This window comes from Epargyreus clarus, unplaced genomic scaffold (assembly GCF_041222505.1).
Source record: "Epargyreus clarus isolate Ecla_fem2 unplaced genomic scaffold, WU_Ecla_fem_2.2 ptg000005l, whole genome shotgun sequence".
Classification (NCBI taxonomy): domain Eukaryota; kingdom Metazoa; phylum Arthropoda; class Insecta; order Lepidoptera; family Hesperiidae; genus Epargyreus; species Epargyreus clarus.
The window spans coordinates 11,431,590-11,444,600 of NW_027332213.1; the positions used below are offsets into that span (position 1 = coordinate 11,431,590).

Genomic DNA, 13,011 nt, shown 5'->3' on the forward strand with positions numbered 1-13,011 from the left:
ATGTTACAGTTACAATAATTACTACAGATCACCTAAGCTAAATTTTTGTGCTGCTTGCGTGTCTGCTTTTCTTCATTACTAAAATTATTTTCCGTAACAAATGGATATATATTTTTATCACTGTCATTTTCAGAATTAAATTGCAATGCAATAATAGGAACTGTATGGTCACTTTTCTTCCTTCATCTTGTTGGGTAGGTTACGCAAGTAAAGAAGTACTATTTCCCGTGTACTTTACTTTATGTATTTCAGACTGGTGCCCACTTTCGAAACTTTTGGCTCCTTACTTCTTCTAGGCAGGACAGTCATCACATTTTCATTTTCATTGATGTACCTTGTGTTCAGGACAACTTTTACTTTTCATGAAACACAAACTTGCCTTCCTCTTAAACTGCACATACTCTATAACGTCGTCACTATACGATTGTCGGGAAGATCTGTAAATATAAATATAACCAATTAATAACCTTAAAACAGTTCACATAAGAATATAAGTATATTTAAAAAAATCTTAATAATTACTTGAAGACAACCTTTCTTCTGTCTGAAGTCAGTTAAGAAATGTTTTAATTGTCCGATATGATTAAATGTAAATATAAAGAATGTTTTACTTACGTTGTTTATTTGATATTTCCATAGGTTATCTCACGGAAGTTTTTGTATCCATTTTGATTTATTGCACTGCATATATGGATCTTCTTTAAGCAGGTTCACGCTATCAGCTTTAATATAGTATGGCTCCATTTCGGTTCACAACATAAATTCAACCAACTCTAACAGCAAACGATTTAATTATTATTTGTCTTGTTTGGTTTCGATGTAGTGACGTCACATGACATTTGAGGCAGCACTGTCGCCGTTTTGGAATTTAAAATCCACAGATAAAAAATCGAAAATTTCTTTTTAAAAATTAAAATACTTAGAATGTATTCAAAAATAAACGAAATACTGCATAATTTATGTTTACTTATAAGCTATCATATCCAACATATTTCATATTTTTATTGTTATAACTGTCAAGTACCCAATTTAGTATTGATCTTTTCTTTACACTGTGTTTCAATCATTCGAAGTGACTTTAAAATCGATATTCATGATCGATTGATGAATATTCTGTGGTTTGCCTCATGAAGTTATAGGTAAATATGGAGGCCAGACTTAGAACAAAATCTTGAGGCAAATACCTACGTATCTCCATCCCGCTTTCTGTGGGCCGACCTCTCTTTCTAGTGTGGACTATAGTATTGCTATCTTCTTCTTTAAATCTCCTAGAAAATTCTTAGAATTAGTCACCACACTAGCCTAACCAGAAGTTAAACACTGTCAAATAATTTACCTTTAAATAAATACTTGAACTATGATTAGTTCAATTGAAAATCCCAAAATCGTAGGTCACGTATGCATATCTGGGTTGGCAATTCAACGAATTATAATTGGGTACTTGACAGTTATAACAATAAAATATGAAATATGTTGGATATGATAGCTTATAAGTAAACATAAATTATGCAATATTTCGTTTATTTTTTAATATGTTCTAAGTATTTTAATTTTTAAAAAGAAATTTTCGATTTTTTATCTGTGGATTTTAAATCCCAAAACGGCGACAGTGCTGCCTCAAATGTCATGTGACGTCACTACATCGAAACCTGTCGATCACATCGAAACCTGAAGTATGTGTAACGTCGAAGTTTATTTCTATATTTTCAATGTGTTGACGTCACGCTACGAAATGACACTTGACCGCCTGTTTTGGCGTAACGTTCCGTTTACCGTAATAAAAATATGTTTTTTATTAATAAATAGCCCTTTTTCGAAAAAATGATCAATGAAAGGCATATATAATACGTATATGAATTCATTAAAACAGTTTCCCAAAAAGTGTCAAGTAGCCAATTCCATTTCTTAAGGATTCGGTAATGTGGCAACATTGGCCCTATGTGCCAAAATAAATAAAGGTTACCCTACTTAGACAGAGAGGGTCTGCCCACAGAGAGCGAGATGGTGATACATAGGTTTTGCTTCAAGTAGGTATTCGAAGTGTGTTCTCCATATTTACCTATAACTTCATGGTTTGCCTGCATGTGTCTATGTTTGTCTTTGGTCTGGTGTAATTATAATATTATGTCAGGCTGAAAGAAGGGAATGCAAGGCCGTGATTGAAACCGACTACTACAGAAATTGGCACCTTGTCTATGTCGTCTAGTTAGTAAAAAAAATTACGTTTATTATTAGTTTGGCCTACTTGTACTTGTATTTATTATTTAAAGTAAAAGTAAAGTAATTAATTTTAATCTTATTTTTAAATATGTGTAAGAGAAAAGGTGACATATAATACAAATGAAACGTTTAACGAAAAAGATTAACAAGATATGAATTAAAAAACAAAAATGCCTATACGGAAATATCGACGTGACACCACGGAGGTCAGCTGTTGTCTTAAATATGTAATTTTCGGAGTAAATGTGTTGTTTTGGGTGAGTATCGATTTATTTTTTACTTAATCTAGATCTGTACTTTCTTTTAAATTATAAACACATGATAGAGCGCCTTAGATTTTGAATGATAGATTCCTTTGTGATCATAGTTTGTGATTTGCTCTGACATTTACAATTTTCTTTAACAAGAAAAAAATGTTTTTAACTCATCTGTTTCACCTTTAAATTAACTTTTAAATCCCTGCTCTAAATATCCTACGATTGTAATTTTTAAACATTCTTATTACAAATATGGTATTTTATTTTTGTCCAACTTTTAACTTCTTTTGTATCGTGTTACTTTCGGAACTCGATAAAAACTGGTCTATAGGTAGTCATAGTTATTGTTAAAATATGATCAATATGCCACATTATGACGGACAATGGAAATGTAACTAATTCTTATTATGTTTCATTCATCATCAACCCACTACTGCCCCACTGCTAGGCACAGGTCTCCTCTCAGAATGAGAAGGCTTATCTTTTTTTTATTAAAGATTTCTTAGGTAGGTATGCAGGTTTCCTCACACTGTTTTCCTTCACCGTTAAAGCAGGTGATAATTAAATTCCAATATGCACATTATTTTTTTAAAAATCAGAGGTGCGTGCCTAGGATATGTACCTCGGACTACTCAATCAAGAGGCCGAGTGAAACTAAAGACTTAACGACTAGGCTATCACTGCTCATGTTTAATTAAAAACCACTAAACCTAGATTTAAAGAATTTAGAATTGGGTTGTTATCTCCAAACATTAACATAAAAATGTTTATAACATTATTATCATTACCAAATTACTGACCTACTTTGGTGCATCAGTTTTTATATAGAAATTAATTATCGCTTCATTCAATTAATTATCAAAGAAAAAATTTTAGGGAAACCTACATACATAAGAAAAGTAATAAAAGGGATCTTAAGGGTGTGTAATATGCACTTGGCCAGCACAGTGGACTGTGGCCTAAAGCCCTAACTCTGAGAGAAGGCCCGTGCCCGGCATTGCAACAATACAATACATTACAAATGGCTGTATTATACTTAATTGATACAAGCTTTCATCACTATAGTTAAAACGGGCTTATGCCGGCTTTGCTGAAGGGAATCATAAATAGAATATTCCAGCATAGGGCTCGAACACAAAACTGCGATGCGACGCGATGCGAATTCGCAACGCAGAAAATTACGATGCGAATTGCTGCGATGCGATATCGTGCGGCGTAGCGTCTCTCAGGGTGACCAACAACAACAACCACTGTGCGATGCGAATCAATTCGCAAGTTCTTGCGATGCGTCGAGGGAGCTCGCAGATTTTTGCGATGCGACGTCGCATCGCAGTTTTGTGTACGAACCCTTATTCCTAAGAACCATTTTGTTATATTTATTGTTACAATTATGTATATTGTTACATATGAAGCTAGGACAATTTTCCTTATTTTTCAGTTCCTCGGTCTCATCGTATTAGCTGTGGGTGTGTGGGCGTGGTCAGAAAAGGATATCTTCAACAATCTCTCACGTCTTACTGATATTGCTCTTGATCCAGCATTCATTTTAATATGTGTGGGTGAGTGCGCTCTTTTGTAATGTCTATATTTATAAATAGTCACATAATGATCTGTATTATACCGTCCCAACTCTATTGATAATCTTTTCGATAATATTCAATGTCAAAATTTACACAACAAATCTTCATTGTTAAAATTTGAGTTGATAATAAAATATAAGGCATAAATATACTTTATTTGTTCATAAAGACATTATGTAGTTAAATTTTTAAAGGGTAGTCTTGGGTTATAAATTTAAACCAATTATTAAAACAATATATTTATTTATATGGTCTTATTAATTGTTAATTAATAAACATGGACATCTGTAATCAACCCCAGATAGGATTAGATATTCCTACCTGAGGTCCGCCACAGATGCGCCGCTACCCCTGAGGACTAAGCTGGAACGCCTCGGAAAAGTATGTCTCCCTTACCACACCCTTCAGAACGGAACACGGCAGCTCCTAACTCTGCTGTTATTAGGTAGAAATAAGTGTGGCGGCACCACCCCGCCGGAGTCGAACCACAAAGAGTTTTACCACCTTCACGGTAGATATGTTATTAAGTTTTCTAAACTGTTTTTATGTTTGGGATTACTGATTTATGCAGAACTGCTGAATATGAGGTGGTGTGTATGACCTTTTCCAACTTCTATTACTTGACTGACATAGAGGTGACCATCTTAGTCCCCAGGACTCAGGACAGGATACCTCTGTCGTTAGGTTTAAGTAGAATCCTGTTTCATATGAAGTTGGTTATAGATGTTCCTAGACAGGAGTGACCACTAACCATCAGGTGGATTGCATGCTCATTTTCTACTTAAATCCTATAAAAACTTGATAAAATATTCTGATATATGTGTTCTATATTTATGTTAAGTGATTCTTTCTTAAATTAAACTCAATAAATTGTAACTGTTCTTTTAGTTACTCACCTCTACTTATTGAGGCTATGTGATGTGTCACAGTCATTTGTATGTAAGTAGGCTGTATACAGTTCAATCACCTACAGTCGTCATACTTATTACAAAGTTTGAGACAACACAAATGGCTGTGTATAATAAGTATTGACATTGTTAGTACCAGTTTACTTTTATATATATTTTTGTAAAGTGTCCTCCAGATGATGGCAACTGCTGCCTTTGGATATCTTTAATCAACTCCAGATAGGACGAAAGTTTGCATCCTTTTTGCATCCCCTAAGATCTAAGTCAGAATGCCTTATATAAGTGTCTTTCCTTCTCCATCATCAAAGCAAAACAGAAAGAGGAATTTCAGTGGTTTCTATGAAGTCGACCACAAAGAGCCTACCATTTTTGAAAAACATTCCTAACAATTTTTATTTCCTTTATTTCTTTAATCTTTTCTTCCGAAAATAAGATATAATATAGATAGATAGATATAAGATAATTCGACTTTTAAATATTTACTTATATCAATTATTTTGGGTCACAAGTGCTGTAACTTTACACTTGTTTGGATATAATAGTTAATAATGTCACCATTGACCTAAATAGTTAAACATATCACTACTTAATTAGGATTATTATTATGCACTTACATTTGTGTATTTTAGAGGTAAACGAAACAGTAATATATGCAATAAATAAAACAATGGATTAACCTTGATTTGTTATACGTAGTTGGGCATTGTTTGCATCGCTAGATTAAATCAAAGTAGCGAAGATTGTGAACTGAGATAAACCTACAGCAGTATGAGTTCTAGTATATACTTTAATCTTTTAGTTTTACACTATTATAGTTTTATTTTTAAAGTATTTAATTTATACAGTCAGTTGTTAATTTTGTGTTATGTTATAGTTTAAGAATTATATCGATTTTTTTGTAATATAATGTAGCAACTATTAAACGAGCATGTACTCATGTTTATGGACAACTGTAATCAAACCCAGATAGAATTGAAGTTCTTTTTAAGGTTGGCCATAGAGGTCACCCTTCATATTGGAACACCTACCAGCCCTGAACATTACTGTTATGAGGCATAAATAGGTTCCCCCAGAACTAAACCATGAAGGATTCTATTACTATTAAAATAGTGTATTGTTGTGTATCCCTTTGAGTCCTTTTGAGTTTTATACACCATTTAAAATCCGGTCGACCGCATAAAATTTATCTATACCCATATGAAAATTACAATAATAATTTAAAACTAAATTAGATTAGTACTGTATAATTGGATAATTTAATATTACACATGTGCATTAGAGCGAGTTAATGTAAAATTTTAAGTAATAATAACTTTTTTAAATTTGCAGGAACCATAACATTCATAATTGGTTTCACGGGCTGCGTTGGTGCGTTACGTGAGAATACATGTTTGCTGGCATGTGTAAGTATTATGTATCACACAACCTGCATTTGATGATGGCTCTATCCAATATGCAATATGGCGTATTATAGCTCTGTCTAATATGTTGTTGTTCTTGTAATATGTTGATTGTGTGTGTCTATTCAATATGTTGATGTCTTATTTGGTTCAAATTTAATATTTGACATCTGTTGTAACTCTAAACTCTAAAAAACCTTTTTATAATATACTGTCTGTATGTCTAAATGAGGTTGGCAACACGCTTATTATTATATCCATCAGATATAGTGGCCACTGACTACTTAATAAAAGTGAACTGTATTTTATGGTTAGGTTAGGTTAGGTTATAGAATTTTACCTCTGTTTATTTTACGTTATAACTTTATGTAACAAATAAATGCTATTCTCATAAATTATTTTAGTAACTTGTGTATGTAATTACATTAATTATCAATTATGTTACAATTCCACTTCAGAAAACAAAATTAAAATGTATGTATTTCAATTTAGCAATTTTTAAGTAATTTTATTCACTTCTTCTTTGTAGTATGCAGTATTTTTGGCATTGTTGTTGTTGGCTGAGATGACCGCGGGAATATTGTTCTTCGTATTTAAAGACTGGGTAAGGAAACATTATTCTTATTTATTATTCTCACTTATCTTATTAGTGATACGATAAATGCGCACATTTCGGGAGAATATATCATTAAGTAATAACATGGTTGCTTAATAATTACATCTTCAATATACTTCTTTTCTGTTATCACACACATTAATGTTTTTATTGGTGCAAATAATCATGAATTTTATATAATGCTATTATGTTAAAAAATATATTTTTTAATTATTCTATTATTTTCTTCTTGTATTATAGATAAAACAACAAGCTACAAGTGGGTTCCAAACATTTATTACACATTATAGAGATGACCCTGATCAACAAAACTTAATTGACTGGATTCAAGAAGACTGGGTAAATATATTTCAAACTTCTAAAACTTATTGTATATTTATGTTGTGTTCCATTTAACAGGATGTATATTTATGAAATGATGATTCGGCAGATTGGCATAGTCATATTTTAATAAATCATTTTAATCATATGTATGAATCCTACGAAATTTATGATTCATATGAATCAATCGAATCAGTTCGTGATATAACGGCAGAATGGGAGATTGCCATTTTCAATAATCAAAAATGATCGAAGAAGTGACGCACATCTGAATCACAGCACTCACTCTTTAGGACGCAATCAATACCAGATATATAGATATATACTATCAGTTGGTCTGTATGCTTGTTTGCCACGAACTTAATAAATAAATATATATTTAAAAATAAATGGTGGGCGCCATACAAGAAACCGCTATTTTTCGTTTAAGTAATTAATTTATCACATTGTCTGGACAAATTAGTCATTACTTATACATAATATCCAGTTATTATGTATAATAACTATTTGATCACTTTGACTGCCATACATATATTTCAATGGCTGCTATAATAACCAATACTAAATTCTCAATAATAAATTTTGGTGGTACGGAACCCTCCGGGAGCGAGTTCGACTTGCACTAAGTAAAACCCTAAAAATAAAAAAAAACAACGTTCCACCCCATAGATAGATATTAGATACCTCACCGCCTTGTAATTGAAGGAAGCCATTAAACGGCTTAAACGGCTGACAATTCTGTCAGCCATTTAATGGCTGTCATGGTGTAATTTACGCGGAACAATGCCGACATGTGCAGTTAAGTGGTGCCAAAACACGAAATCGATAAAAAAGTGCGGAGAAATATAGTTTCATTCGCAAATGATCTAAAAACTACATTTTTTTTAATATTTTTCAAACACGAAAATAGATGACAGTGACAATTTCAATTGTCAGTACTGGTTATATTTTCTTGTTAGGAGTGAGTGATCTTTACTAATGTAACGTTCCGCCAGCTCCAATGCTGCGGCGTGGAGGGCCCGCGCGACTGGGACCGCAACGCGTACTTCAACTGCTCGAGCGGCGCCGTGGGCTCGCGCGAGGCGTGCGGCGTGCCCTTCAGCTGCTGCCGCGCCAAGCCGCAGGACATCATCCGCAACAAGCAGTGCGGCTACGACGTCAGGAAACCCACTTATGTGAGTGCTTTGTAATAATGGTTGGTTTTTTAACCTATGACCTTGGGAAAATTGTGTGAGGATATTTTATTGTTTTACATTTGTTTGTGAAACTACGAATATGTTAAACTTATGACATAGAGGCTGTGCTGGATAAAAAGAACTACTACATAAAAATAATAAAAAGGACGTGTAGTATAAGATCTGGTGCGAAATGTCAATATTTATTATGTATGTGTGTGTTTTTGTTAAGATTTTAGCAATATATAGTACTATTTAAAATTAATGATTTTTCCCTTAATAAAAAAAAGCCAGAAAAGAAGTAAGACTGTATGATTATCGATATTAGCCAATGATCGATATATTTTTAAAAGCATAACAGGTTTTTCTGTTTCCTTTTGGCTAACAGCGTCAACTTGTATATGCTAGTTACAAGGCATGAGGCGTTATAAACTAAGTCAAATATCTATCGGCTTTATGTCATGTTCCCAAAATAATAATAATAATAATATGTGGTAGAACCCTCTGTAGTTCGGTTCCGGCGGTATTGCCGCTACACCTATTTTTGCCTAATAACCGTAGTGTTAAGCGTTGCTGTTTTAGTTTTAAAGGGTGTGGTAAAAACACATACTTTTCTGAGGCGTTCCAGCTTAGTCCTCAGGGGTAGCGGCACAACTATGGCCGACCTCAGCTAGGAATCTTTCCTATCTGGGGTTGATTCCAGAAGTCCATGGGCGGCAGATCCACTTATCAACAGAGGGTCTGCATGGTCGTCTGCTATTCCTATATTTTATATAAAAATATATATGTCTAAGAGTAGCTTAACCATGATAATTTAATATCAAAATTTTAGTATGATTATAGTGAACCATTTTATTATGACTGTACTACTTTTTAGCTTAATTACTACGTTGACGGGTCTGTCAATTTTAAATCGTGTCCTTAGAACTAAATATTCGTATTATAGCTGTAAGTTCTTTGTGTTATCGGACATCAAAATAATTGTTTTTAAACTCAATATAATATCTATTTATACCAACGTGTGTAACTGTGTAGCAAGTGAGCGAGCGTGTGATCCACGAGCGCGGCTGCCTGGCGGCGGGCGAGGACTGGCTGCAACGCCACTTCACGCCTGTCGCCTTCGCTGTTATCACACCTCTTGTCTTGAAGGTTCTTCGTTATTCTCGACGTTAACAAACGCATTTCTAGTTTCTTTTTTTAGGTACACAAGTGTCTTTTTGAAACGATATTGTTGTGTTGTAAGTATAGTCCGCACCAAACTTTAAGTTCGCTCTGAAGTGTCAGTTAGAGAGCCAATGCGGTCGAACACAACTACAAGCATATACTCCGTAGCAACGTAAGGGCACACTAAAGCAGCTATGTACCCGCGGGCGAGAGCGGGCAGCGGAGGATGCCGGGGGGTCTCGCGCTGTCTTCGTCCCGCTAATATCTACAATTATTTACTGTTGCGACTCGACTCGTTTTTATATTCGGAGCGGACTAGCAGTTTGGCGCGGACTGTACTTGGTTGAATACTTGATTTTTCTATAACGCATTTGGTAGATTATTATGGATGGCCGGATACAGTGATACATATAATGACGGTATTGGCGATCATGTAGCAGTATTGTACATGGAAGTCTGTTTGGAATATTAGCTTTATACAGTTTTCATATTGTTTCAAAGAGGCACTTACCAAATTATGTAGCATAGTTAGAATAATATCACTTTTATATTTTATAGGGCTTAACTTGAGTATCGGCGTAGATTTTTATTTAGTTTTTCTTTTGTTTTAGAGTTTTGACATAGCTAAGAAAATATATGACAAAGGGTGTTTAGAGGCCGCTGAAGAGTGGTTCGATCGAAACCTCTTGGTTGTAGCCACCTCCGCTGTTTGTACTGCTTTTGCACAAGTAAGTTTCGTTTTGCAAATGCACAAAAATATTTCATGAGTATTAGTTTTTAGGATATGAAATGCATGATTTAATTAGTTTTCATTATTTCGACAAGGTAAGCTTAGTAATTTAGTTGTAATTTTTCTTATTAAACATATTTCAGCTTGTTGGGACTTGCCATGGTGGAGGGGATCTTATTCCATCATGAATAATGGAGTAAGATCCCGCTCTCCATCAAATATATTGTAGTTGCCAACGAGACTGAAATATTTAAATCGTTTAAATAATTATTTATACATGATATTTACCAATAATTATTTCATTTTAATATATTTCAGTCGTTCAATTCGTTTCAGTTCTTAAATATTTCAGTCGTGATCCGGACATATACTTACCGATAACGTTAACAAATGATATTTGCTTTATTAGAGGAAAAAATAATGCCAACGACACATTTTGTCTCCGCACTATAAAGTAACTCCAACAAAATCCTAAAAATCCCCAGATCCTCGGCATATGTTTCGCGCAGAACCTCCGCGCGGACATATTCGCTCAAATGGCGAAGTGGCACTGACAATCAGCCTCTCCTGCTGCGGTGTGACGCCCGCCGCCGCGCCCGCGACCCTGCACACCACTCTGACGGATCACGGATCAAACGGATCACACGGATCAGGTGAATCAAACATCCCTAGAATCAAGTGGATCGCACGGATCATTGCGATCAAAGGAAACAGCCGCACGGATCAGGTAAAACAATTGTTCCTTGAATCAAGTGAACCGCATGAATCATCCCGATCAACGGAAACGATCGCACGGATCAGGTGAACCTATAATCCCTAGAATCAAGTGAATCGCACGGATCATTGTGATCAACGGAAACGATCGAACGGATCAGGTGATTTACACAAGTATTTTGAATCACGTGAATCACAGTAATCCCTCGAATCAATTGAATCACAGTGTTCTCTCGAATCAATTGAATGATACTATTCTCTACGATCATGTGAAATGTACGAATCTCTCGAATTAACTGAATTCCACGAATCTCGGAATAAATGAATCCTTAGAATCTCTCGAATCAAGTAGGTCAAATAAATTTGTTGCATCGAATGGTTCACTTGGATCAAGGGAGTCACGACTATATTTTGGATTACCTGAATCTTGGATCCTTCGGATCACACGCTCAATTAATGTTGAATAATACTGATATGTAAACAAGGCATTATTTACAATTAAGGATTTGGATCCGAATTTCACAAATAAAAAAAATCTTTTAAAACTTTTTTATTAATACATCGTTCAAAATAAACATTTATGTCATTGTTGATCACGTTTACGGATATTTTGAAAACGCACAATGTTTTTTATAATATGTCGAATAGATAACCGGATTATACATCTCCAATTATATTTAAAATAAGCTTGCTTTTTTACGCAAATCGAATCCAAATTCTCAAATGTACTCATAAATTAATACGTATGAAACAGTATTTAATAAGTATTAAACGTTGCGCGTGTGAACCTACCTTAATGATACAAACGATGTCGATTCGAGAACTATGTGAAATTATATAGAATGTAATGCAAAAGTTTCAATGTAACTTTATTTATTATTTATGTATTTATCTTTTGCGATAAATAATTGTAAATTCGATGTTTCAGATATATAATCGAATTTTATATATTACGGATAAAATGAAATCATAATTATGTACAATTTATGATTGGGGATGAACATACAATTTTAAATGACGCAGATTATAAATATAAAATCATGAACTTTAAGCTTCGATATAAAAAATAACAGAGTTTGTATGTGTATGTTATGGGCACATTAATGATATTTATGTACTAAATTAGGATAATTTCTTATTGACGTACCAAGACTAAGTATTGTTTGTTTTTTATACATATATAAAACTATATTATGATGATGATTGGCATGCATTTCATACATATATTAAAGATTAAAGATTTATTCAAACAGTAAACATTTTTACAATTTGTACATTCATATTGCATATTGCATATTACCTATGATTTTGAATTAAATGTAGTTGTATGATCATTCTCACCTATATCGTTATCGAAATATGTTGTATTCGTCAGTATTTTGTCAGATGTATTCATATACTATTAGTATATAATTATATGTATTATGTGTATATGTATAGTGTTATACCACAAGTGCTTTGATGTTTCTACTTCATCTTGCTGTCCCTTTGGCTTTTGATAACCTTCGGAAAATCTTTCCTGGACCTAATATTCCCTATTGTATTCCCATAAATACCTAAGCCGTGGGAATTCTTCAAATCCTTCACCTGATGTGATAATATATTAATGCCAATTTTTAGAATTGTCCAATGTATAATAATATGATGATCTCATATGAGTCGACTTTAGTATTTCGTGAAATGAATAATAATATTTCTTTGTCTCAATCTATTTCAACAATACGTTCTGTAATTTAATCCAACGGAGCGAAACCTACAAAAAAAAAAACGATTTTTTAAATGTTTTACCATTCCTAATAGATTATTTGATATTGCCTTGTACCCTTTTAATTATAAATATGAAAGACTGGCAAATACATTCCATAACAAAAAGATATTATAAATAATCATTTGGATTGCCAAGGATACCTGTGTTAATGTTTGAGA

The 13,011-nt window shown here is 33.6% G+C and overlaps 1 protein-coding gene across 1 annotated transcript; it reads left to right on the forward strand.

Moving 5' to 3' along the window:
* The first annotated feature begins 2,147 nt into the window (after positions 1-2,147).
* Positions 2,148-11,106, forward strand: Tsp26A (Tetraspanin 26A). The gene is made up of 8 exons (XM_073073180.1): positions 2,148-2,477; positions 3,916-4,036; positions 6,295-6,368; positions 6,895-6,969; positions 7,222-7,320; positions 8,298-8,477; positions 10,253-10,369; positions 10,857-11,106. Exons 1-8 carry the CDS (start codon positions 2,391-2,393, stop codon positions 10,923-10,925), a joined length of 822 nt encoding a protein of 273 aa, XP_072929281.1. The 5' UTR covers positions 2,148-2,390; the 3' UTR covers positions 10,926-11,106.
* Positions 11,107-13,011: the final 1,905 nt, after the last annotated feature.